Source organism: Coturnix japonica, chromosome 1 (assembly GCF_054131305.1).
Source record: "Coturnix japonica strain WE chromosome 1, WE-NBRP24, whole genome shotgun sequence".
Lineage (NCBI taxonomy): Eukaryota > Metazoa > Chordata > Aves > Galliformes > Phasianidae > Coturnix > Coturnix japonica.
In genome coordinates, this window is record NC_140663.1 from 42,783,920 (window position 1) to 42,810,453 (window position 26,534).

The window sequence follows — 26,534 nt, forward strand, 5'->3', positions numbered from 1 at the left end:
CCTGTCTAGCAGCCTCTCAGCAGAACAGGCAGCACTGTTGCTTTAATACTTGGGGAGGAGGTTAGGAAAATGCAAACTGTACAGTGGCACAGCAGAACTTCAGGCAGCGGAAGGATTGCATACTGTGAAGGGCAGGGAGAGGTGGCAACTGCTGTGAGGAATGGACAGTTGTACTGGAGGTGAGGTGTGCAACACAGAAGCAGAGAATGGTTTGAGTTGAAAGGGATCTTAAAGCCCAACCAATTCCAGCCTTCTGTACAGGTGATTGTAACAGGCCCATGTTCCTTTCCAAAGCAATGACCTTGTTCCTCTGCCAGAGGTGCATGGGTAGTAGTGCTAGGAGGTGGCCTTGCAGCCTCACTGCCCCTTTGCTTACCCTGGAAGAGCTGTCTTCTAGACTCAATGTGCAGCTTACCTGCACAGAACTATGAGTTCTCCAAGGCTGTCAATTATTCAAGATGCAGAAAGAAATAGTAACCAGTTCTGCAGAAAGAAAGATTCCAGCCAAGTAAAGCGCCCCCATTTCTCACGCTCTTCTCTCCCTGATGAGTTAGGCCTGCTTCATTTGACTCCAGCCAACATGGAGGGCTGATGAGGCAGCATTTCCCCAGGAGTTTGCATGAAATGCTTCTTCTTCTTGCTAGGAAAGGCATGTTGCCATCACAAATTCATGCTGGGTTGAAATGGTTTCCCTTTTTTGACCACACTGTATTTTGAAAATACGCTGTGTTTAATTCACGGCCACTCTTTCACTGTTTGATTGGACCAGATGATCTCAGCAGTCTTTCCTGACCTTAGTGATTCTATGAGTCAAACAGCACTGTGGCAGTGCATCTCTGCCTGTCAGTCCAAGGGCCTGGCAGCATCCATAATTAATGCTAGGGCCGGGACGGAGGCCATGGACCCTTCAGCAGATGCAAGGGGCAGCGGCCCATCTGAGTTGGTGTAAATAGAGAATGGGAGCTGCAGCCTGCCTTCCCCTTGCTGCAGAAAAGGCTCATAAATGTTTAATAAACTTCTTGCTTTTGCAGTAGGTGAGGTCCTGCTACTGAACTGGTGTGTCCTGAGGACAGGTATTGTGCCTGTTACTATAGCACCACCTCGCACAGCTCTCACTGTGGAAGGAGGGAGGGAGGGAGGGAGGCAGGCGGGGAGGACGAGCCCTGGCGAGGCAGCGTGAGGTGCACAGATGCACGGTGGAGCTGCTGCAAGTGTGCTGCCGAGACCCTGAGTGCTGCCAGGGGTTCCACACTACAGCTCTCCCAAACTGGCCTGCTGGCTTGCAAAGATCTGCTCTGAATTCTTCTTTCTGTCTTCCTTTCTTGAGCAAGTGGTTGTTATTTTAGGGGTCACCAAGGGGACCGGCACAGGCTCCTGAGTCTGGCATCGGGAAATATGACAGCAGAAGCAAAAGCTTGTTAACATCAGGGAATTCCTGAGGAAAAAAGGACAAGATGCCTTTCAAATGGTTCGATTCGCTGAAGGAAAGATTTTTGAACCCAGGAAAGGAGGAGGTGAAGAACACCGTTAGCGACTCACTGGGGAATCTGCGAAGGTAAAATCTGATAGCAAATTCCATTGGTTTCATTGCTTAAAGAGAAATGAAGTATCAAAAAAAAATCTGAATATTAAGCAATTTAGAGTTGCAGAATTACTGAGTCCCCATAGTGTGGGACGCCCTGCTCTGCAAAGCAAACTGTGCCAGAGGAGCGGTGTGGAACAGCATGTGGCTGCAGATAAGAGAATATTTATATCTAGCAAAAGAGAGGTGAAGATGTGGGAGAAGTCAGCTCAACCTCTTCTTCTCCTACAAAAAAATAAGTTATAAGATACTGTTCTGGTGTTACAACATGCATGAATTAATGAATGAAGAAAACCCCTGTGTGATGAAATGTGAATCATTCTGTTTTAACTTGCATGAGAAAAGCTGGTGACTTAATGGGAACTAACGGTCCCAAATGATGTCACTCTTGAAATCAGATTTAACATTCCTAAATTACAGAGGAATTCTGGAGAATCTTTTTTCCTCTTACTAACATGGTAAGAGAAAACAAATAAAGTACCAAGTTCGGCTGTGTATATGCATCCATGTGTGCACATATTGAGAGTAATGAAGGAAATCAGGAGAAGCTGCTGTTTGTTTGCAGAAAGAGGATTAAAGATTTGTATCTTAATCTGTCAGTTTTTGAGACAGTAAACCAAGATGTTTGGTTTGGGATAAATGAAAGTACAATGTGACAAATGGTTAGTTTGGTCAACAAGACTGCTGGTTTACAGGGAAGCTTGTTTCTATTGGAGTAGCTGCTGGCAGCACTGAGATATGCAATGGACAGCTGAAAGCCAGGGAGCTCAGCACTGCTGGCATGCTTCATGTTAAGTGTCATTCATCTCTGCAAAGGTTAGGGCACCGTTTGAATTCTACATCTTTGTAATGTTTTGATTTTCTGTTGTGTGTAACCTCTTATTTTCTCTTGGGAATGTTATTTTGAGTTAAGATACAATTCTTGGCACATCTGAACGTGCATTTAATCACATGAAAATGTACAGTAATTCAGATATATCATACTACATTGTGTTTGTATGGGAAAACATGCATGTAGACTTTGGTCAAAGTTATTATTATTCACCATTACGTTGCCAGTTGCACTATTCCTAACTGAATGGAGTATGTTCTTCCACACAGTTCTGAGGAGTTGTCCATTCAGTCACACATTCTAAGTACTGCAGCCTTCCTTTGCTAACTTACCCAAATTCTTTCAGGGTTTGTATCTAGTGAGTACTCACTGTGCCAGTATGGAGGGTTTGCCATGTTCCTGTGGCACACAAGCTTTGGATGATTTGGATTGCTCTCCTCTTGTAGCCATGCATCAGGAATGCCCTGCTAAAAGCACTGATACCAAACTTCATCAACATTGCTGCTGAATCAGAGAAGAACAGATCACAGAATGGCTTGGGTTGAAAAAGACCACAATGATTATCCAGTTTCAACTCCCCTGCCATGTGCAGGTTTGCCAGCCATCAGACCAGGCTGCTCAGAGCCACATCCAGCCTGACCTTGGATGCCTCCAGGGATGGGGCATCCACATCCTCCTTGGGCAACCTGTTCCCAGTGTGAACAGATCTTGCTGATATGCAAAAAAGTTTGCGGAACTTCCTCATTTTCTGTGTTAAACACAGGTACACCTGTGCCTTTCCTAGATGTACTGGTCAGTGGAGGAAATACTCCAAACAATGTGTGTTTTTTTACTCTGTCTGCAATCAGACCCAAGCAAGAACTGCCACAGGTTTAGCAGTCTCTTAGGAAACATACAGCCACATCCAAAGTTTTCTAAAGGAAACATGAGCGTTTTTAACTTGAAGTTAACTCTCTACAACTTAGCCTATAAAAAAAAAGAGTATATGCTTATTTATCATGTGGTGGTAGTGTATGTGTGTATTTTCCAGTTGTGAGCCCAGCTTTGCTAACCAACTCTAATGTGTTGCAAACCAACAAAGAATTTGGCTTAACTCTCACATTTATAGGTGGCAAGTTGTATTAACACAGGTCAGGTCTCTGAGAATGTTATTGGCTATAGTAGCCAGCAAGATGGCTAAAAAGCATACCTTTAGCTTTGGTAAATATGATGAGCCTATATCTTCTGCCTACATTTCATCATACAAGAAAGAAGATCCAGCAGCTGGTATCTGGCAAGACCATCTACCAGGTCCTGCTTCATAGTAGTTGCTTGAAGATTGAGATGTTCTGATACTCAAGCATGTGACAGAAGTGAGACACTACCTCCTCGCAGGAGGAATAAATTCACCAGATGCAAAAAGGGGCTTGTTCTTAATTTAATTTAATTAAATTAATGTTAAATACATCAGGGCAGCAAAGAAAATTGATGTAGAGGATTCAAGGTCTGGGTGAGTAATGCTGGAGCTCTGAAAACACTTCAACTTTCCCAGAAGAGAGAACTTTTTCTGCAGAACTTCTTGATGGGTACAAACACTCCTGGCCATCTGTGTGCTCAGTGCATGCAAAGAAAAAAACGTGAATTCAAGTAAAATCTTGGGCTCTTCTGATCTGGAGGATTTCAGGAGTCCTTGGTCAGTCAGTGACAGCAGTGGGCTTATTACAGAGGGGAAGGAGCTGAACAGGTTCACCTGCCAGTAACAACGCATTAACATGGGTTGTGTCACACAGCTGCTGTTTGTAGTATGGGCTCTGCAAGGTGTATCACCCACAGACTGCCCGTAATAATTAGATATCCCAGCCTGCTAAAAACTGCAACTTAAAGCTGCTCGGTCACCTACTCTTGTGTTGGACAGGGTTCCTCTGCCTGCAACACTGAACTACTGCAACAATTGCAGGATTTGCCATAGACAATTGTCACACAGAGAAATCCACAGTGCAGGTGAGATCTCAGAGGACTGTATCTGCCTTTGGATATTTTTCAATAGCCAGTGTGTAGAATTCTAAAATTACATGAGGATCATCAATAATTGTTGTGTGCAATGACTCTTGCTGTATATGTGGTTGTGAAGTTTGAGCGCCTATGGCTGCTGCTGGCTAGGAGCTGTAGTCTGGTATAATTAATTTGAGAAAGCATTTTAATACATGGCAAGCATTGATGTTTTCCTGTTATTGTACAATCAATGCGGTTTTAATAACATTAAATGAAATAATAGATGAGGACTGCTCCAAAAATAATGTATCCTATCTTCTTCTACTGGTCCACAATGCTGGAGGTGAATGTTGTTGGTATGGCAGTAGATGTTGGGCCTTCCCACCTATATTCCATTATGTTTTGTTTGCATGCAATAGACGGTAGCAAAGGGGCTGTATGACAGAATGGCATCTGTCATGGAAGAGAGAATGAAGCAAAGGTGTGTCAGTGTAGAAAACATTGCACCCATTGATATTTGCTGTGTGCTTCTGGAGACCAAACAGTGGATGTGGATGTAGTGAAAACTGGACCGTTTGAGCAGTGTTTTTTTAGCAATGATGTCATGACAGCAGCTGTGAAGTCACCTCCACTGGTCCAGCATGCAAGCTTTTGTTCACAGCTGGCAAAAATGTGTTGCTAAAAATGATGACTATGTTGAAAAAGGTTGCTTTATAGATGAGAATTTGCTCTATCAAATAGTGTTATTATGTTCTTTTTTGTATCTGCTGTCATTTCCACAGAAATAAATAGGCAGCATTAAAATTAAATTAAATTTAAATTAAAATTTAAAAATTTCATTCTTCCAAAAATGTGCATGATTGAGAGTTAAGGCCCTTCTAAAAAGAAGAGAAGGAACATCAGATGTGGAAATGTTACATGCAGTAGTTATAACATTTGGGTATGAAATATAGATGTAGATACTTTCAAACAGCCGAGATGTTCTTATGTGCCAAGTGTTGCGTGTTTGCTGAAAGAAGCAGAGGGATATAAATACCAAGCAAACATATCCCCACCCAGCAAAATGTTCTCCAGTACTGTTCAAATAATTAAAGAGAAGACTGTTTCTGAACAGCTCTCTTCTAAATTATTAGTGTATAACAAGGACAATTCCAGGTACTGATCAACTGGAAGATACATTTCTCATCCTTCATGGATTTGTCATACCTTTGTTCTATTTCTACACTGTTCAGTGACATAAGACCAAAATACAAGGTCAAACACAGACTCTGTGAATGCTTGCACTGCTTACACTTTGCTCCAGCTTCATTTTTGAACTGCTGTTGCAAAACTCTTTTCGCTGATACAAATCTGCTATAGTAGAAGGGTTAACACTAAGCTTTCAAGATTCCAAATATTCTGAGGTTGTGAATCAGTTCTCAATCTGCTTTTATTAATGAGCAGTTGAATACAATAGCAAAACAATTAATTCCACTGCAGAAGCAATGCTGGTCCTCCTGCACCAACGCTCCCAACAGTTGAATTTGGAGTCAAATGATGTTTTCATGCCTATGTGAACTGACAGCTTGCTGAAAGCATCCAGAAAGGAACAGATGTTTTTGCTTTGGATGATGTGTCTGGCCACCCAAAAATGATGCACCAATTAAAGTGTAATCTTTCTGACACAGACAGAGTGGTAAAAGTACAAAAAGAAAACAAGGAGGAATTATGCTTTAATTCATTTAGTATCACTCAGTTTATGCTAGAGTAAGACAATAACATTACTTTTTTGTTTGTTAATAGACCGTTTGAGTTAACAACAGCTCTAGAAATAATTATTCAGTTATCTTTTCTCTTCCTGTCTTCTTCATTTTTGACATTTCATATGGTTTACACCCGCTGACACGAGCACACAGAGCAACAAAAATATAGGGTCTTCCTTTTAAAGTGCCTCATGGTATTTCTATCTGTACTCTCATTTCACCAGCAGTGTTGTCTCTTTGCCAATGGACTGCAAGATCTCAGTCACTTTCAATAACACCATAGTTCTATCATTTTCCTATGTTACCTTGCTTTAATGCAAAGTCCCCACTCCAGCCTAAACCAAGCCAATTTAACTTTGCAGTTAGCACTGTTTTGAGCAAGGGGTTAAATCAAATAACCATCTCAATTCTGGTATTTCCTGGAAATATGAACTGATGTATTCAAACATGCTTTTTTATTATTTCTGAGAGTTTTATTATACAATGAAAATAAGAGTAATATATAGGGGTTGGAAGGGACCTCCAGAGATCTTGGAGTCCAACCCCCCTGCCAAAGCAGGTTCCCTACACCAGGATGCACAGATAGGCGTCCAGTCGGGTTTTGAATATCTCCAGAGAAGGAGACTCCACCACCACCCTGGGCAGCCTGTTCCAGTGCTCCATCACCCTCACCATAAAGAAGTTTTTGCGCACATCCGTGCAGAATTTCCTATGCTCCAGTTTCTGGCTGTTTCCCCTTGTCCTGTTTCCACACACTGCTGAAAAGAGTCTGGCCTCACCACTTTGCCCCCCAACAACTCAGATATTTATAGACCTGGATCAGGTCCCCTCTCAGTCTTCTCAAAAATAAACAGACCGAGTTCACTCAGCCATTCTTCACAGAGGAGGTGCTCCAGGCCCTTCACCATCTTTGTGGCCCTCTGCTGGACTCTTTCCAAGAGATCCCTGTCTTTTTTGTACTGGGGAGCCCAGAGCTGGACACAGTACTCCAGATGAGGCCTTACCAAAGCGGAGTATAGGGGTAGGGATCACCTCCCTCGACCTGCTGGCTGCACTCTTTTTAATGCAGCCCAGAATGCCATTGGCCTTTTTTGCCACGAGTGCACACTGCTGGCTCATGGGCAACCTGTTGTCCACCAGGACACCCAGGTCCTTCTCTGCAGAGCTCCTCTGCAGCAGGGTATCACCCAACCTGTACTGGTTGATTCACCTGAAGCTAGAAATGAAGCTCTGAAGCTAGAAATGCTAACAATTTAAAGTGGAATTTTCTATTTTAATCCACATGCAGCAGCCCATCTGTACTTGCAAGACCTTGAGTATGGAATACCATCCATTAGATTATAGGCAGTACATTAAACATACAGCAACTGGAGAAAGCTGCTGATCAAGGCCTGTCTTTAGAGAACACTTAACCCTAATCTTGCAGGTGGTGTTCAGAGGGCAGTCATACATTTGGAGCTAACTATGTGCTTAAGTGTTTCAGCATGTTGGTAAGCCTGTGTACTGCATTTGAAACAAAAGCATTGGAAATTAATATTAGGAAAGGAAGAGTTTAGCTCCGGTTTAATGCTGTGTCTTCTAATCTCATCTTTCCCCTCACTCAGAGGTGCTTTAACAGCTGACTACAGCACCTAATTGTCCATCTATATTTCACAGTAAGGCATTTCCATTTTCTCTTCCTTCTTCTGTTTAGGAAAATCGATGGCACCAACATCGAGGAGGATCACATTGAACTGACAGAAGAGGGGAGGCCTGTGCAGGCCAATGCCCGCAGGCCGCAAATGTGTGACTGCTACTGCTGTGGACTGCCCAAGCGCTACATCATTGCCATCATGAGCGGCCTGGGCTTTTGCATTTCCTTTGGAATTCGGTGCAATCTGGGTGTTGCCATCGTGGAAATGGTGAACAATAGTACTGTTTATATTAATGGCAAACCAGAACTGCAGGTGAGAAGCCATCCTCCTTCTCCCGTTCTGTCTGGACTCCTTTGTAGAGTTGTTGAAGTTCCCCATATTGAAGGACAGCACATGTATAGGTCAAAAACTGAGGCAGGAAGACACGCAAGCTGGGATACCTACAGATGCATAGGTTCTTTATCCTTATTTAGGTCTTTAAGTCGCACAAAAAATCCACGAGGTATGAGCATTTGCAATGACATACAGAGAGTAAATAGCTGAAATGAGAACTGAGTTGGCTTGTATGTTTATCAAGTTCCCAGTCTTTCAGTTGTAGACAGGTGTTGTTTCAGCTGCAGAAGTCTTTACTATTTAGTGTCCTTCAGGTGAATGCACCCTGATGCTTCTACAGAAGGAATTCACTGATATCTATTCAGATCAGTGAATGAATTTCAAGACCTTTAAGTAGTTACTGGCAATAGGGCAACAGTTAGTTGCAAGTTATTGACAGCAGGGAGTGCTGTCTAGAAGAAATTGGAAATAGGTGCCAAGCTATCTCAAATTTGTGATGGATGGCATGTGGCTCACAGAAGATGCCTACAAATTCCTAAAAATGCACCCAATGAACTGTAGGTTCAAAGCGTATCTAAGTTTCTCCAGTCCTGCCTTGGCACAGCTTTGTGTTATCATGCATACCAGTTCTTGCATGTATAAAATTTACTTGTTGGATTCTTTTATAACAAGTTTTTCACAGGAATACTGACTCTTACCTGATGTTTTCTCATGTTTCCCTTGAGATAACACCACCAAGTTGTTCTGTCTGAGCATCAGCCACTCTTGATAATGGAATGATAATGGAATTTTCTCTAATGAAAGTCTCATGAAGTTTCAGCACTGACATATTAACACTAAGAAACTAAGTTGAAAATCACTAGTAGAAAACTAGAGATTTAACAAACTGAATTGCAACTCTATATACTTTCTTCTATACACAACAAAGTAATACGAAAAAAAAGAAGACTACAGGGTCCAGCACTTTTTCATATTTCTGTCATGTTTTTGTGACAATTTTAGTTCAGAATAACTCTATCTGTGCTGTGATGCTCAGCCACCTTTCCTTGCCATGTGATTAGCCCAAGAGTAATCATGATGCAAAACAACATGGTTTCTCTTTTCTCCTGAACAGTTCTGAATGAGAGGTTCAAGGAGAAAATGTTGACACTGGCCTTACATTAGTGTAATTGTACTGAGACAAGCCCTGTTTTGATGTCCCAGAATGATGGGCAGGAGGGGCACCTTGGGTCACCTTTTGTTCACTCTCATATGGTTTTTTTTCTGGGTTTTGACTATCCCTCTTCTGAACAGAGTATGTTAAATCAGACTGATCAGAGAAATGCCCTTAATCAGGAAGATTTGAGAAGACCAAAACTATTTGGTATTCAAGGATGACGTTTATTGTGGAAGTATTTCTCTTAGCTCTAGATATTATTGGCTATCTGTAACCTGTCTGTGGGTGGTATTCTGTACCCAAATCCAACCCTATGATTGGCATCACTTTTTATACAAGATACGCTAGCCAGCTAGCATTAACCTAGCTTTAATTTTAGATCACCTCTTCAGATGTTATCCTTTCTCCCCCTTCTTCCATAAATGTTTTCTGCTTCCATGTTTCTACTTAATGTAATCGCTGGACGGTCAGTTTTGCCTTGGTGAGATGAAGTCCAGCTTGAGCAATCTTGTGTAATGGATGTGCCCACTGAAAGCAGCAGGTTCTTCTTATAATGCTGAGCAGGCATGAAAACAAAGTCTTCAAGAATAAGCAGTCCAAAGGGAAGCAATGGCAATAGCCGAGGGTGAAGGACCAGCACCAGCTGCCTTTTGTTTGAAACTCTTTTCTCTTAATCACCCTGACAGAGAAGAAGCAGTAATTCCACCTAGCAATTTGACAGCATTTTGCCATGAATGGGAGAAGATTAAACCTCAGTAACACCAGTGCAAAGAGATTATCTTGATTTATAGGATGGAGCAACTTCTGGGAGACTTGCAAATAGCATTTACCTCATAATCAGTGCACTTCATTTTACATTTTTCCTGTTTCTTTTACAGAAAGCGCAGTTCAACTGGGATCCAGAGACAGTGGGACTCATACACGGTTCTTTCTTCTGGGGTTACATTGTGACACAAATTCCAGGAGGGTTCATCGCAAACAAATTGGCTGCTAACAGGTTAGAAAACAATAATCAAATATATTCAAATCAATAGCAAAGACTGAAAACTCAATCCCCAGAGCTAGCATGTTGGGTAGTAAAACATGCCCTCTTTTCTTATGTCTTATTCATTCTTCCACTTGCTCTATAACTAACTTTTCTACATAACTTGGTGTAGTTCCCTGAGATGGCCAGTAGCACTATGATAACATAACCAGTAACTCTATGCATGGTAAGGAAGACACAAGGTGTAGAACTCTTCACTGATCATAAACAGAGCTCTCAATACTTATTTCTTGGCTAAATCTTACTTGGCTTTGAAAGCAGCCTCATAAATGTCAAGATGCGATCACAGGCTTTGTGTACCACTTCAGATTTTCAGACCAGTTTCTATACAGATTAATTCCTTTGTCACTTCCCTCTGTCAGCCTGCTCAGCTCCTTTGCTTTTGTGTTCATGTGTTGATTCCTTTGTTGTCATTCGGGTTATGAGCTGTCAAGGCATGAGCTGCTGCTTTTGTCAAGAGGTGTACAGGACGAAATAAAACAATGGTCTCTGACTGTAGATTCTTTGTGCTATAATGCTATCATTAATTCCTCCATAGATCAGAAGGTTTAAAAGTTTACAATTATTTTTCAATGGAAGATGATAAATAGCCATCCATAGTGAGATCTGCATATGTCTTTGGCAGAAAAATCAAAAAGGAAAAAATATTTCTGCTGTCATTATTTTGGTTTAAATATCTAATACCATTCCAGTGTCAGAATGAAGCTTAAAGTGTCATCTGTCATTTGTTAAATTCCACAAGCATAATAAGCCAGTTCAGAACTTGTTCAACACCACTGAGTTTGAGCAGTTTGTAAAAGGAATGTGAATTGCAGTCCTCAAAGAGCAGTGTGCTGCCAGCTAGCATTAGTGTAGCCAGGAGCTGAGGACCTCTGCCACAAGGGAGAGATGAAATTCAGGTGTTACCCCCAGTCTTGGGATAAGACAATGCTGTTCTGACCTAACCTCCCATATTCTAACATGCTGTGGTCCCCAGGGCTGTCAGCCAATGTAGCTTTCAATCTGTAGAATGAACTCCTTCCTCCAGTTCTAATAGTGTTCAGTGCTGTAGCAGGATTTGAGAGGGGATCCTCCTGTCTATCATCCTCCAAAGATGTTGTAGTCATGAACTCTTGGTATTCAGAGTGTGGCAGCTACTGAACCCTGCCTGTGGTACAGAAAGGGAACCTGAGACTTCCATCAGCCAGGTGTGAAAATGTATGCAAGCCTGCAACCATCCCATACTGAAATGACTGCACTGTGGCCCATGTGTCCATCCTGTCTATCATCACAGTTGTTTATTATCATTATTAATACAATGCATTAAATTTGCACCACACTTCAGTTAAGCTGAGAAAAGCCCATGTCTCTACTGGGAAGAACTCCCACTTACTGTGGGGAATGAGACAGACTCCGCTCTGAGTGTTTCCCCCAGGCCTCTGAGAGTCCTGAAGTTTTTGGGATGCTACTCGGATCTATAACTACCACACAGAGTTTTCTGCTGCCCATTTTTCTAATGGATGGTAACCTCTGTGAGGCTGCAAAAGATTTCCCAGAGACCCCAGGTGCATGGAGAGCCCTGATTGACTTGCACCCAGATGCAGGAAGTATTCTTCCTGAGCAGGGACCAAAATGTTCATATCATGTCTTCTACAGAAGCTCTCTTGTAGAAGCACCACTTCTACGCCACAGTTGCAAAGAACACTTTTAACTATTATTTAGAGAACTGATGTTGGGAAGGAGTTGATCTCAAACCGTGCTGTTATGAGTTTTAGCAGCAGGAAGTGGAAATAATCAACACACTCCCACATTTCAGTAAGGCACTCAAACGAGACTTCACCTGATTTAAGCAAAACCCTACTGATACAAAAGAATTCAAGTACTTCCCAGAATAGGAATAATTGAGGACTCATGTAAACAGCTTAGCCACGAGCAACTACACCCAAGTCTCATCTTCTGAGATAGAGGATAAAAAAAAAACTATGTTTAAGTGTGCATAAAACTCCTGTCTCATTCAGGGAAGAAAATGCAGTGACTTTATGTGTATTTACCCTTTTTGCCAACAAGGCAAATTTACAACTGTCTGTGTTGGTGACTTGGTGAGTAGTGGAGAAGTTGTCTTTGAGACTGTACCTGAGAACAGCATTGCTTCTGGAAAGCAGATAATAATTACATTCTCTTTTATGATACTTTTCTTCAAAGGGTGTTTGGAGCAGCTATTTTTCTAACATCTACACTGAATATGTTCATCCCTTCTGCAGCAAGAGTACATTATGGCTGTGTGATGTTTGTAAGAATTCTGCAAGGCCTGGTGGAGGTAACAACATTCACCACTTTCATTTGGGGAAATTCAGTTTTTAAAAAAGTTATGAACATTTTGGTCAGGTTTTCTGATCCATCTACCGTTCTTCTTGTTACTCAGTTTTTATTTTTCCACTGGTATTTTAATGGTGATGAATTTTTTTCTTATATTGATTTATATTATTAAATTTATCTTAAGAAGAATTAAAATAACAGATTAATGGTACTGCAGATAGACCTAGATCTGTCTATTTAAGCCATCCACTGCATGTGCTAAGCAGCATTTTTAAGCCAGGACTCCTTACCATTTAAGTGATTATCCAAGTTAGTTTGCCACCTTCACACCCCCTAGAGGAAGACTCTCCCAGGCTTATTTTAACCTTTCCCATGTAGTGACAATGAGCTAGACAGGTTAACTCTTTCAGCAACTGCTTAAAGTAGGAATGCAGTGAAAGCAAATCATATGATGCGTGAAATGTCTGCCAGGGCGTCACCTACCCAGCCTGCCATGGGATGTGGAGTAAATGGGCTCCTCCACTGGAGAGAAGCAGGTTGGCAACAACATCATTTTGTGGTAAGTTGATAAGCTTATAAATGTATTGACATATATATATTACTTACTTTATGGCTCGCTATTTTTTTTCTTTGTTTTTTGTTTGTTTGCTCAGTCTTTAGGTGTTCTGTTTGCTATATGCATTGAACTGACTATTCTAAGTAAGCATGCACTCAACAACTATTTTAAAGGACTTGAGGGCTTGCTCAGCCTTGTTCTTTGCTGTGCTTGTTGTGTCTTTCCTACTGTTGGCAGACAGACTTCTAGAAGGTGGCTTCTAGGAAATTTCAGAATGCTTTGGGGAAAGGAATCCAGTGGAAAGATGGGAGAAATAAAATCCTTTCACTCCATTTCTAGCCTTTGACAAGAGCCTTAGGTCTTTCTATGAATCAGGGAGCAGGAAAAATACTGAGTTTTACATCCTGTTCTCTTTTTATTCATATCCATATTAAAAATAAAGGGTTTTTATTCTTTTAAATCTATCCTCTGAGTAGCAGGTTTTGAAAAGAAAAGTTGCAGGTCACTCTGTGCTACCATATTTTCTTTCCAGAGAAGACTACTTTGACTCTCACACCTTTCTGGCCCTTTCATTTCTTTGTCTTATTTCAGTGGCCAGCCTAGCTGCTGATCTCAGGGAAAGCTGTGAATGCTTGTATCTTCTTAATGACTCCAGGGTGGATTTGAATAGAGGGCTAAATGGGAAGAAGATAAGTCACAATCCAAGTGCACTTCCTCCACTCTCATACCCTAAAAGGTCCAGAGTGTGGAGCAGAAATGTTTATGCTGTAATTTCAGATGGGCTGTGCTGAGAGTGTAGGAAAAGTCATACTCATTACTTTGGTCTGTTGTTTCTTACCCTCTAAGACACACATCTCTATATTTCTCTTGTCCTTTCCCACTTGTAAAAGGGAACTTGGGATGGTGAGAAGGTGTCTAACAGTACTGAAGAGAAATCAAATAGTAAAGCTCTGAAAAGTGAGCAGCTGAAAATAGAGGAAGAGAAAAGAGAAGAGAAAAGATAAAATAAGTCTTGTTGGTGGGGTAAAGCCAGCTAAAGACAAACGACTGTGTGAGAGAATATGCGGTAGGAAATATAAGACACAGGAAATAATTGTTAGCTGTGGGACTGAAAAGCTTAGCAAAATGCAGAGCTAAAATGCATGTGGAATATAAGGGAAAAAAAAAAAAAGGACTGGAATGTGAAAAAAAGTATTTGCTTTTAATACTCTGGGAATGCTGTTTTTACTACAGGTCACTCTGGCATTTAGTGATTAGGAGATTCAATTTTCTGCAAAGGAGGAGACTAAAAGAGACGTTCCTCCACACCCAATGCTGAAATCCCAGCAGTGCATAGAAAAAGATCCATCTTGTAGCTCAGCACCCATTTTAGTTGCTACAGGTCATCAGTTCTAGTTCTTATAGGTGAACAGGGATGATGGAAAGATTAGGAAGCCCTGTGTTAGCCATGTTCCTGTTTTCTCTATTTTCTTGCCTGGGGCTTCACTACTTCTGCAAGAACACTGAATTAATTGTACAGAGTCAAAGGGTCTCTGCAATGAGAAGTGTTCGATAATGAATGGTGTACTTCTGCATTTGCCTGTAGCTTTAGGCTATAGTTGTTTGTTAACAGAGCATACAATAACATCAACAGCACGTGTTTCTTATTTCCTAAAATAATTCAAAGCGACACTTCTCACATATGATTATTCTGTGCTGATGCCAAATGTCCAGATTACATGAATCCTCCTTGGAAAGTTCATGTATTTCCAGGTACTTAAATTCTCAGTTCTTTCTGCAAGTCATTCAGAAATATATTTCACCAGTAATGTATGTTTGCTGGTTTGAAAAGCTTGGCACAGCCCATTTTTTTCCTTTTATTTTTTAAATAGCCCTTTGCCAACATTAGGCTATTTATTCTGTCATTCTGTCATATTCGTTTATGCCACTGGCATAAACTAAGCACGGTTAAACAGACTCAGGGTTGATGCGAGCCCCCACTCATAGTGCTTGTTGGGTGGTGGGACTTGAGCCATGACAGAAGCTTTTCAGCACATCGGCAACCACTGGGATTTCTGGACACCGAGAGGGCTTATGAAATCCAAGCTGTTGGCTTCTCTGAGGTTTACTTCATATTTGACAGGGATAAGGGGGAATCCACTCTTCAGATCTTAAAAGTTACACCTGTGTGGTGCTATGCCATCAGTGTCAGCTTTGTGAATCCCTTTTATCTGGAGGGCACAATTCTGGCTACAGAATGAGCTGGATGATCCCACTTCAGAAAAGAGCCTGTCTCTCCATCCCAGTCAAAATATCATAGCTGCCATCCCATCACAAATGTCCTCAAAAAAGAAAATGATGCCAGCCTGTAGTAAGGGCTGGACTCATTTAACACCGCTGATACGTTTTCTCAATCCTTTTTCTTCTCAGGGTCCTATGCAGGTGCAGTGGTCGCCATGCCACTGGCAGGTGTGCTAGTACAATATATAGGATGGTCATCAGTCTTTTATATTTATGGTGAGTTGTTAACATAAAGAATCTCCTGTCCTCAATTGGTATTGCCTGCAGTTTTGTTAAGCCTGTGTTATAGGTATGGATCAAAGTTGTTCTGACGAATGAAATGGTTGCAAGTGGGTCTTCCCAATTAATCTGTATTTATGGCAGCTTCTGAAAACTTTTGTTTTTTAATCTGTTGTATCATGTTTTAAAATTGTAATGACCAGACTACAGCCCATGATGTTAAGGACCAAGAGGAAACACTTGCTGGCTTTCAGTAGCATGCTTGGTGGTAGTGACACATGATCATCCCATGACAGGGTTAGTTGCAGTTGTGCAGGTTGCTCTGTAGCACAAGCACTCAGAGCACCCTGTACAGCAAAATATGCTGCTGATGGGGAGCCTAATGCTTCAGAAACTTGCCACGATAAATCTGTCCCATGCAGTTGAGATGTTTTCTGTGTCTTCTCTGATTGTGAAGGTCTGTATGAAGATGTGAACATGTTAAGATCATTCTGTTATTTTCATCCCCTAGTTCCACGTAAAACTTTGCTTCTTCCTTTTCTACGCCCTACATGTATGGTGTCAAATGAGCAACATGATGCTCAAATGCTCTGCAAACAGGCATGCAGTACATACAGAGTTGGGAATCACTTTTTTCTCCCTTCTCTGAGCATATTTTTTAATGGTGATTCGGTTTAATTGGCTGTTGAAATAGCCTTAACACTTTTAGATACAGAAGTACAGCTTAACTGCCTTTTAAAACTGAGTTTTGATTTTCCTGCCTCTCTAGGAATGTTTGGGATTGTTTGGTACATGTTCTGGCTGCTTCATGCATATGAGAGTCCAGCTGCACACCCAACAATAACCAGAGAAGAAAGAGTGTATATAGAAACAAGTATTGGAGAAGGAGCCAGCCTTGCTAGTGCAAATGTAAGTTAAAAAAGCAAAACAGCTTTTCAGTGACTTGTTATAATTTGTGAACTCTTTGCATAACATCAGCATATAATGAGATGGTTACAGTTAGCTTCATAAGAGCAGCAGAACTATTTCTGTTGAAGTTTAGGGGCTGTTTGTTTTATGAAGTCTTCAGGATCAGGCTCATGCAAGTGTACAGGGCAAGTTCAGCAACAGACAAAACCTGAAGGGCTGTTTCAGCTCTTGGTTTACAGAGAATCCATAGTGTAGGGAGGGAAATGGAGTGGGGAGAGCAGGAAACAACACATTCTGGTATGTTCTTGAGAAATTATCAGACTTGTTCTAAAATAAATCCCCAAACTAATGGAAATACCATAATAAGGATCTGGCTCCAGATGTTAAATTATCTAGCTGCCCTATGGGCTTCTGCCAAGGATGACTGAAATTCTGAGAGCTCAGGCTGGGATTTCTGCCCTGTTCTCTCCCACAATAGCTCAGTACTCTGTATTAAGACTTCTCTCCTTAGGAGGACCCTGGGAACTTACAAGCAAAACTTATTTCCCTATCAAACTTGATCCATTCCTTTAAGTAACTCATTTTTGCAACAGGCAAAAAACAAAGATGTTTCTCAATACATTGCTCCTCTACTTGTTTTGGAGAACAGTGTGAGAGAAAACATGAAGTATCAGACTCTCCTTTTGGGCATGCTCCTGAAGTTTGGCTGAAGTCACTCAGATCTTGTTTGGAGACACACACTCCTTTCAGGTCATGACTTTCCCCTTGCTACGTGGAGGTTTGACTGCAGAGTACATGAGTACCATCATCATGCATTCACACATGACTGCAGACACAAAGTTGCTTGTGGAATACCGCTACTACTTTAAAGAAAGGAGAATTCCAATGAATGTTGCAATAGTTACTTATTCAGGCTTCTGGTTTGATATTTATTTCAAGTGAAAAGATCTCGGAACTGTTTTTTGCTCCTGCTGTGTGGAGTATTTAAGCATAAATATAAATTAGAAATGCCCAAAGCAAATTATATGAATTAAAGCCTCTACCACAAGCTTTTTTGCTGATTGAAATGAATTAGGTTGAAGTAAGTAGCGGCATGTTGGTGTGTTACTACATGTTTCTTAGTTTGGCGAATACATTTTCATTATCCCTTTGAAGGACTGTCTCAAACCTCATTACAACAGAGACTGGGGAACAGAACAGTATTTCCTCTAGTACTGTTTGACTTTGTTATTGATTGTCCCAACAGCAGGATTTCAGAACAGAATTTTATGATTTCAGTAAGCAGAGCAATGATAACACAATAGTCATCCTAAAAGTCTTAACGATTCCAAGAAAGTTTCTGTCTGCCATTAATTCAGGCTGATGTTGTAAGCAATTTGCAGTGTAAATTTTATGCAGTATAATGGATAATGATGATGCTGGAGATACTTTCTCATCTCTTTGTGCTTCTGCCTACAAAAAAATTGGTGTTTTTCTTTTTTGTCCTCTAGAAATTTAGTACTCCCTGGAAAAGATTTTTCACTTCAATGCCAGTTTATGCAATCATTGTGGCTAACTTTTGTAGAAGCTGGACCTTCTATTTGCTCCTTATAAGTCAGCCTGCTTACTTTGAAGAAGTCTTTGGATTTGCAATAAGTAAGGTAAATGTCTGAGATGAAGCAGTGACCTTCAGAGTCCACTCTAGGAGACAGAGGATCCCCAGATGTCACTGGAGTCATTTCTGTAGTTTATTCCAGGTAACTGGGTGAAATATGTCTACAAACTTGATAGACATGAAAAAATGCTAGCATCAAATTATTAGCAAAAAGAAAGAAAGGAAGAGTTGCTTTCGTTGATAACAAAGCAACATATCATAGAAACCAACAGGTAAGTAAATAGAAATGCTCATTTTTATTTTTTTTTTAATGCTGGTGGCTCAGTAGTACTTGCCAGGCAATGTTTTTCCTTCCTTTCTTTCTTTTTTTTTGGAACATTTCATTGACAATCAGAAGTCAAATTCTCCATGGACTGATATTTCCTGCCTCTTCATTAAAGCCAGTATTGCTACAATCTCCCTTTAGAGCATGAATGTGGACTGAGGGGTGGTTGTACCAGAAAGTTTTTCCAACTCCTCCAGGACCATGAGATATTCACACCACCTTGCTTTGGATATCTACTTTAATGAGCTAAACTGTTGTAGTTTTGTGCTCCAGCACTATCATTGGAGAGAGAAATTTCATCTAGAACACCAACTTCAGTGTTTTTAAGCAGAGTTCTCTTTTTTTCCTATTTAATATAGCTTGAACCCCATTATAGCTTTCATACAGATGATCAGAGCTGGGAGAAAAGCTGCCACTGCCTGGACAGGAGCATGTTGGAGTCTCTCAAGCTCCTAGAAATCCCTAAAGCTGAATATGTGCTAAAGATGTGTCCTACATATATATGATTCCTGTTCTTTCCCCCCCAAATCCCAAGGAAGGATATGAGCAGTAAGGGCTTACTTACTTTTCTGATTTCAGGTTGGCCTTCTGTCTGCAGTTCCCCACATGGTCATGACAATCATCGTACCCATTGGAGGGCAGATAGCTGACTTCTTACGGAGCAGGAATATTTTAACAACTACCACTGTAAGGAAGGTCATGAATTGTGGAGGTACTACTGGATTCCCAAAGTACAGTACTTCAGTTGTGTGCTGCACCTGGTGCAGATATCATAGTTTGGCTGATGTTTCATTGCAACACGTGAAAATTACTCTAGTTTGCATTTGCAGATGGTTAATCTGGAATACTTAATGGAGAGCTGATGTTAGACATCCTTATGCTGTAAGTTCTTACTCATACAAGCATGTTTTTAAAAGGAGAGGAGGCAAGACACGGTGTTAATAATTAGAAGGGCAATAAGGACTGGCTCAGAAGAGATTATGATAAAATAGTCCTCATCTTGAAAACTTGAGTTGACAAAGCTAGCCACTTCCTGTGGTGCTGCAGGGACCCTTTCACAACCTTGTTTTACCTGGCTGTGTTCCTGTGTGCTACTGCCAGAAGAACCCACTGACAAATTCAGGCTGTGGAGATCATCTGGAAGAAACAAGGTGGATGGACAAACCCATTTTTACTGAGCACAAAATAGTCTATTTTTAATTTGGTCACTGGAACTGAAAAATCAGTGGCATCTGCATGTAACTGGTAAATACAAAACTGTAGCATGACTGTGGAGTCATGCTTTTCTTCTGGCTCTTGGCTTACATTATTTATGGGTGGTATGGGCTGCCTGAAAGAGAGATGCCTGCAGTCTGAGATGCCACAGTGCTTGGCTATACATCTTCACAAAGGATTCTTTTAATAATTTTTTTTTCTAGGTTTACGTTCAACATTAATTAAAAACAAACAAACAAACAAGCAACCCCCTTACCCCCCCCGCCCCCCCAAAAAAAACCAAAAAAAACATCAAAACAAAACAACAAACAGAAAGATTCTAAAGTTAAATATTAGGGAAAGTTGATTTCCACTTAAGACAAAGCCTTGGAAGTTCCCTGTGATACCTGGGCATGACCTCTTCTGTTGCTGACAGACTTGTTTGAAAAAATAGTCTTTTGTTCCACCTATCAAGAACCTGTCACTTCATCACAACCATAAGAAACTGAAGACAAGAAATATTTCTCTTCTCCCCCCACATCTTTTATTTTTTGTTTTGTGACTTTTAAGGTGTTTTGTAGAGAATCTCTTTCTCACTGTTTCTCTATACTTCTCGATGAGTCTATTTATTCTGTCACTCAGCTCATTTACAGAGGGGAGGGGAAGCAAAAAGTACATTCTCAATAAAAGATATTAAAATATTCCAGCAAGCATATTCCCAACAATAAACATCTACATGTTCCTGCAATGTAATTTATTTCCATGTGTTTAATTTTCAGGCTTTGGGATGGAAGCAACCTTGCTTTTGGTGGTTGGTTATTCTCATACAAAAGGTGTGGCTATTTCTTTTCTGGTGTTAGCTGTAGGTTTCAGTGGCTTTGCAATTTCAGGTAAGAATCTTATTATTAATTTCATTATTATTGTTAAAAAGGATGTTGCTTTCAGTGTTGTTCCTGTCATCATTTTATTATTGTTTGCTTTAAGCATGGCTACATATAGGGTGTTTCCTACTACTTCCTATATCAGAAACTATTTATTTCAGTATCTGTGAGAAGTGTTGTGTACAGCACATGAAGCTTTGAAAGAATCTGCTCTGTTTTGTTTCTAGTATATACCAGCCTTGTGCTGTCTAGTACCATTTACAGTGGTGGCCACCTTCCATAATGAGTATCCCTTAAAAGAGGTAGAGAGAATTACTATGGAATGAACTGCAGGGATATTGGTTGCAATCCCACTGCCAACCCTGTCTGTCAGTTTGTGCTTCCTCGGCCAGTTGTGTCTCTGCTGTATCTTAGAATCAACCCTGTTCATCTGAAATGCTGTTTCTGCCTGTTTCATGAGGCTTACCAGTTTCTGGCTTTGTAATTCCATCACTATCTCTGCTATGAAAACTAACATATCTTCCAATGAAGATGAAAGCCCACCTCCTGGAAGACTGTCAAGAGGATGGATCTATTGAACAAAGCAAAATAACTGCTGATCTTCCATCTTTTTGGGGTTATGCTGTTGGAAAGTAGTTGTACTACTCAGCTTTGAGGTGCCTGCATGGCAGGCCGTTTCTACAAATCAATTTTTATTACAGATTTTTCCCAGCACTCGGCTTTTTACTGTATTTAATCCCACGGACTTGGAATTAATCATCCTTTCTAGTGATCATCCATAGCACTTATGATTAATTGTCATTACATAAAGCATGATAAATATCTGAGCTGATTTTTACTATCTCTTTTTATTTTCCAATGACATATTTACTGAGAAGATATGCTACAATCAGGGCAATTAATTTTCTGACTGGTTTATATACAGTGTGAATTTTCTTGTTTTGTTTCATTTGGGTCTTTTTTACCGTATTGATTAAATATAACTTAAAGAATTGGAAAATATGTTTAAAAAGCACTCCTAAAAAATATATCTTCTTAAAAAGAAAAAATACATTTTACAAGCATAGATTTTTTTTCCTGAATGCATTGTTCCAGTATGAGAAGACAGGAAATAAGGCTACTCTATACCACTGTGAAGCCAAAATGAGTTATGTTTTCTACATAACATGGAGGAATTTTAAAAGAGGTTTTGTAAAAGAATAAAGTGTTACATTGTATCTTCCATCTTTATCACTATGAAAATATTACCATTTCTTTAAATATGTGGATTAAGATTCCCTGCCTGTTTCAGGTTTCTTCATCCAGAACAGCTAGAGAAAACTGTATTGGCCCAGTAGCACAAAGTTGACTGTCGTCTCTGATATGTTGTAGGATTCAATGTGAATCACTTGGACATAGCCCCACGTTATGCCAGCATCCTGATGGGGATCTCCAATGGCGTGGGGACGCTGTCGGGCATGGTGTGCCCACTCATCGTTGGCGCAATGACAAAACACAAGGTAACATTTCTCCATGTTTCCTAGGGAAGGGATTTGCTTATGCAGTGAAAATTAAGACATTTTCAATTTTCAGTTTTCCTGGGAACTCAAATTCATCATTAATATCTCCAGCAATTTTCTATTATTGTCATTTTAAAAATTCACTTCTACAACAGTGCAGATGCTAGATTAGCTATTATAAACTAATTATCTGTGTAGGGAGGTATTATTTTATACCACCTCAGGATGAATCTCTTCAATATGCCCATGCTGCTAGTGAATACTTATCAGTCTTACTTAGGAAACATCTCTGCAGTGCACCCATAGTAGGGCTCCTGGGCAATCACTGATTAACTCAGTTGTTAGGGAGAGATCTGCTTTTCCATGAATATTTCTTGTCCCTTTTTCTACTGTGTTAGCCCTTGATATGAAGTTTAAAATATTTACATCTCATAAACTGCACTGTCTGTAACATCAAGAATCAAACAACTATCAGTATGTGCTAATTCATAGTATTATTCAGACATTAATATTTCTTTTCACTGCAAACTTAACGAGACCTGAACCATTTTTTCAGACACGTGAAGAATGGCAGAATGTCTTTCTGATCGCAGCCCTGGTGCACTACAGTGGAGTAATATTCTACGCTATTTTTGCTTCTGGGGAGAAGCAGGAATGGGCTGACCCTGAAAACCTGAATGAAGAGAAATGTGGTATAATTGATCAGGATGAACTGGCTGAGGAAACTGAGATGAACAATGAAACTTTTGTAAGTCCAAAGAAAACATATGGTGCTACCAGTCAAAACAGTGAAATACAGAGAAGGGAATGGAGAAAGCAAAAGCAAGTGACTCAAGACACGGAAGAACAGACTTCTTACCATTACGAAAACGGGAATTTTCAAGATTTCTCATGAACACTTGAAATTGTAAGGTTTGTATAGCAGCTATTCCCATCTTCCTTTCTGCATAGCTGCCCCAAATCACCTGGTATCCATATTTATTTTCTGATTCAATTGTGTAATGTCTGTCCTTGTGACTAGACAAGAGGGGTAATACTTGATTTCTAATACAGTGGAAGAGATCTAACAACAGTGGGACAGGGAAAAGTAACACGAAATCTTCACTTTGCCACTGCATTCCCTTGGACAGAGCTCATGTACTTGTTCAATGATCAGCCCTGGCAGAGATGCTGCCTTGTGTGAGCCTATGACTGTAGGGACAAGGAGCATCCTTTTATTCTCATCTGAGCAGGCAATGGAAAAGGTCATATCAGATGGTGGATCCACAGTGATGCAGGTGATTGGTGGGGCTCTAGAGGCACAGGAATCTGCACTGAGTAGCACTGCTTTGCCTTTTGAGGATTCCTGTAGATTAACATTTGAGCTACTTAACCCATATCAAACTGAAAACTGCAAAAGATCAAAGCGGAGGGAAAAAAAGATTTATATCTACATGAGGATATAACCACTAATGGTCACTCAACAACTGGAAGGTAACATGTAGCAAAGATGGCACAGTATTGCTTCAACAGTGCCCTAAAACTGATGTTGAATCTGCTTTATAAGTATAATCAGCAGGGACTGGATGAGGTAATTGAATGGATACTTGTAAGATTTGCTCCCCTTTAAAGATTTTGTGCAGGCATGAAATAATTTTGAATATAAAACCATCTTTAGTGGTGCAATATTATAAATCCTTATGAAAGGAAATCGTTGTCCTGCTGGGATTAGATTTCTCACTCAATTAATTATTGTTAAGTAATTTAAATATATTTTTCTAGTATTATACTGGTAGAGTACCTGGACTCAATCCCAACAGCCCTTATTTAGATGAATAAGCCTATTTAGATGAGCAAAGTCTTTAGTTCTGGATCTACAGCTTTTTCTTCATCAACACAACAGTCCCACTGTTGCAAAAGATGTAGTACTGTAGCATCTGAGAGATAGCAGAATGTCTATGTCTAAAAATAATTTTCTTTTTCTATAGGTACAGTATAGTGTGGCTTTAGCTTTTTTTCACACCATTTTTAGAACCAGCCAGTGGAACATGCCATGTTATGCAAACAGCTGCAGCTCAGATTCATTGTGACATTAATATTCATTTCAGATTGGAGAATTTCAGTAAGATATGATTTAATTTGTCTTATGTTATTATTACTGCCTCATTAAATTCAACTGAAAGCTATCCTCTATAGTCTACAATGTGCTTTGTGATATTTCAGTATTATTGTTCTCATATACAGACACTGTAATGCACACAAAATGAGAACATCTCTAATAATCGTTTTACTGTTTTGTTAAAGCACAATTGAATGTCATGAGTGGAATTACATTTTTACAATCATTTGAATCCATGGATGATTTATCTTTTCTATAAGTGTAACTAAAAAGGGAGACCCTGAAATTAGCTAATTCTTTTCATGTGTCTCTGGTTGCTTTTCTACCCAGCAAAATCCAGTCTACAAGAGTATATGTGGATGAAAAGCAAAGTGAGGTGAAGGTGCATCTAATTTAGCTTCAGTGAGGAATTTTAAACTGGTATTAACTGATAATTTAATGATACAGGTATTGCTGTGGTGCAGAGCAATCCTACCTTGGCACAATGCAGATTGTTAACAAACCACTCTAACCTCCTCCCCCCAAAAAACAACAACAACAAACCCAACTTTATTTTATTAGGGCAAAATATAATATTTTTTTCAAAATCTTAATCTTCAGCTTGGACTTCTTACAGGTTATAATCAACATCTGGGGACTTAAGTGGCAGGAAGTGGTCAGATGTTCCCACCAGAATATCAAAACAGCTGAACGTGATGATGTTAAACTATTTTGCAACACTGACCGCATCTTATGAAAGAGAGAGGGCCACTTCTTTGCAAATGGACAAACCAAATAACTCCTTTTTCGATCATGTGGAATGCACATAGTTACTACAGGAACTCTTTATATGGAAAACAGTATTATGAAAGGAATTAATGTAAGAATCTAAGAATAATCTGGCAGAGAGCAAAGAGGAAGAGAATTAGCCAGCCTTAGTAAAGAGAAGACCCCACAATGATAATGTTTCAAGTACTTATAAAGCATTGTACTAAGAAGAACAGAAAGTGAACATTTTGTTATGAGAAAAACTACAAGCATCCTGACAATTTCAGAAATGGCCAAATGTGAGAATTCTGCTTCTCCTATGGTAGCTCTGGCGGCTACAATTTCTTATGGTTACGCATTACAATTGTCACAAGTGACATTACAGTCTGCAAACTGAGCACATTTATTTCATTCACTGGTAGTTTGGCTTATTTAATGCCTTGAAAGAAATGGTTAAAAACTTGTGGACAAGCTTTTCAACTTAAGTATTTTCATTCTTTTCTAAGTGTAACTTCATCCAGGGGTAGAATATAATATCTGAGAAGCTGAAGTTATTTGCAGACCACAGTGCTTCTCCAGGCAATCACAGGAGGATACTGGGGCTTTCTCCCCTTCCTTTTCAACTGTTTCAAATTGCTCAGATGTATTGCACAAAGTGTAAACAGTAACGCTACTTGGAAATTACTTTTCTTTCCTGGAAATCTTTGTTAGTTAATCAAGTGTTTGATCTTCTCAGTGGCTTTCACACTACCCTATGTCTGAGAATGAAGCCAGTGTACTGGGATTAAACAGGCTTTGTAATTCCAGTATCCTAAACCTCTGTATCTGTAACTTGTTTCAACAGTGTTCTCTTGCGAGATCTGAGATAGCGCAATCACTGAAGTTGTTTCTTCTGAAAGTATCTTCTTAAAATACGTTAGAATATAAAACATTTAAAGAATAAAGAAAACCGCTGGCACAACCCAACCTGACTCCTAAAATGTCAGAGCTCTAAGCTAATGGATGCAAATAACCCAAATGAGAGATATTATATTGATTAAACTTCAGTAACTGCATTATTTGCACATTATTCTGTCCCCGTGTCAAAAATAACTTCTTCATGTTTCCCAACGTAAGATAGAACTCATTCACACAGTGTTTGATTGGAAAAATAGTTTCTGGTTATAGACAGAAGAAAAATTTGATTTCTATTGGAAAAGAGATCTCCATTGAGCTCTCTAACAAGTTAGATGATTATCCATCTCTCATCAATGTGGAATGACAGAGACAGGCCACAGAATGAGAATTTAAATCTGAGAAGAAAAAGTCGGATAGCAAGTCTTAGGTACAGGTTGTACAAACCAGCCGCTGGCCTTCCTTAACAAAGCTGCAGTTATAATTCCTCAGCACCTGTTTTTTTCCAAGTACAATAAGCAGAAGTCTTATTGATACTTAATGCTCCTCTTATGTGTAGGTAAGAGTTAAATGAATTTTTCCCTGTAGAAAGAAGGGGAAAAAAATAATGATAGAAACAATGAAAATTCACCCCAGTAAAAACTTATCCAGGGAAATAATCACTTGGTCCAAAAAAACATGTAGACTTCTGGATAAAATACATAACAAGGGGATCCAGATGTTAACAAAGTGCCAGGAGGAGTCTCAC

The 26,534-nt window shown here is 39.9% G+C and overlaps 1 protein-coding gene across 1 annotated transcript; it reads left to right on the top strand.

Annotated features, from left to right (window-relative positions):
- Nucleotides 1-1,087: 1,087 nt before the first annotated feature.
- Nucleotides 1,088-24,212, top strand: SLC17A8 (solute carrier family 17 member 8). The gene is made up of 12 exons (XM_015859061.3): nucleotides 1,088-1,555; nucleotides 7,821-8,073; nucleotides 10,129-10,247; nucleotides 12,477-12,591; nucleotides 13,062-13,149; nucleotides 15,556-15,642; nucleotides 16,415-16,554; nucleotides 18,045-18,194; nucleotides 19,053-19,185; nucleotides 20,447-20,557; nucleotides 21,920-22,047; nucleotides 22,604-24,212. The coding sequence occupies exons 1-12, from the start codon at nucleotides 1,455-1,457 to the stop codon at nucleotides 22,940-22,942; spliced, it is 1,764 nt and encodes a 587-aa protein (XP_015714547.2). The 5' UTR covers nucleotides 1,088-1,454; the 3' UTR covers nucleotides 22,943-24,212.
- Nucleotides 24,213-26,534: the final 2,322 nt, after the last annotated feature.

What these genes read in the sequence shown, in the direction of transcription:
- SLC17A8 (XM_015859061.3), top strand. Translation starts at nt 1,455, where the DNA reads ATGCCTTTCAAATGGTTCGATTCGCTGAAGGAAAGATTTTTGAACCCA. An exon ending in TTGGATTTGCAATAAGTAAG is followed by an intron (nt 18,195 to 19,052) that starts GTAAATGTCTGA and finishes TTCTGATTTCAG; the next exon opens with GTTGGCCTTCTGTCTGCAGT. An exon ending in GCGCAATGACAAAACACAAG is followed by an intron (nt 22,048 to 22,603) that starts GTAACATTTCTC and finishes CCATTTTTTCAG; the next exon opens with ACACGTGAAGAATGGCAGAA.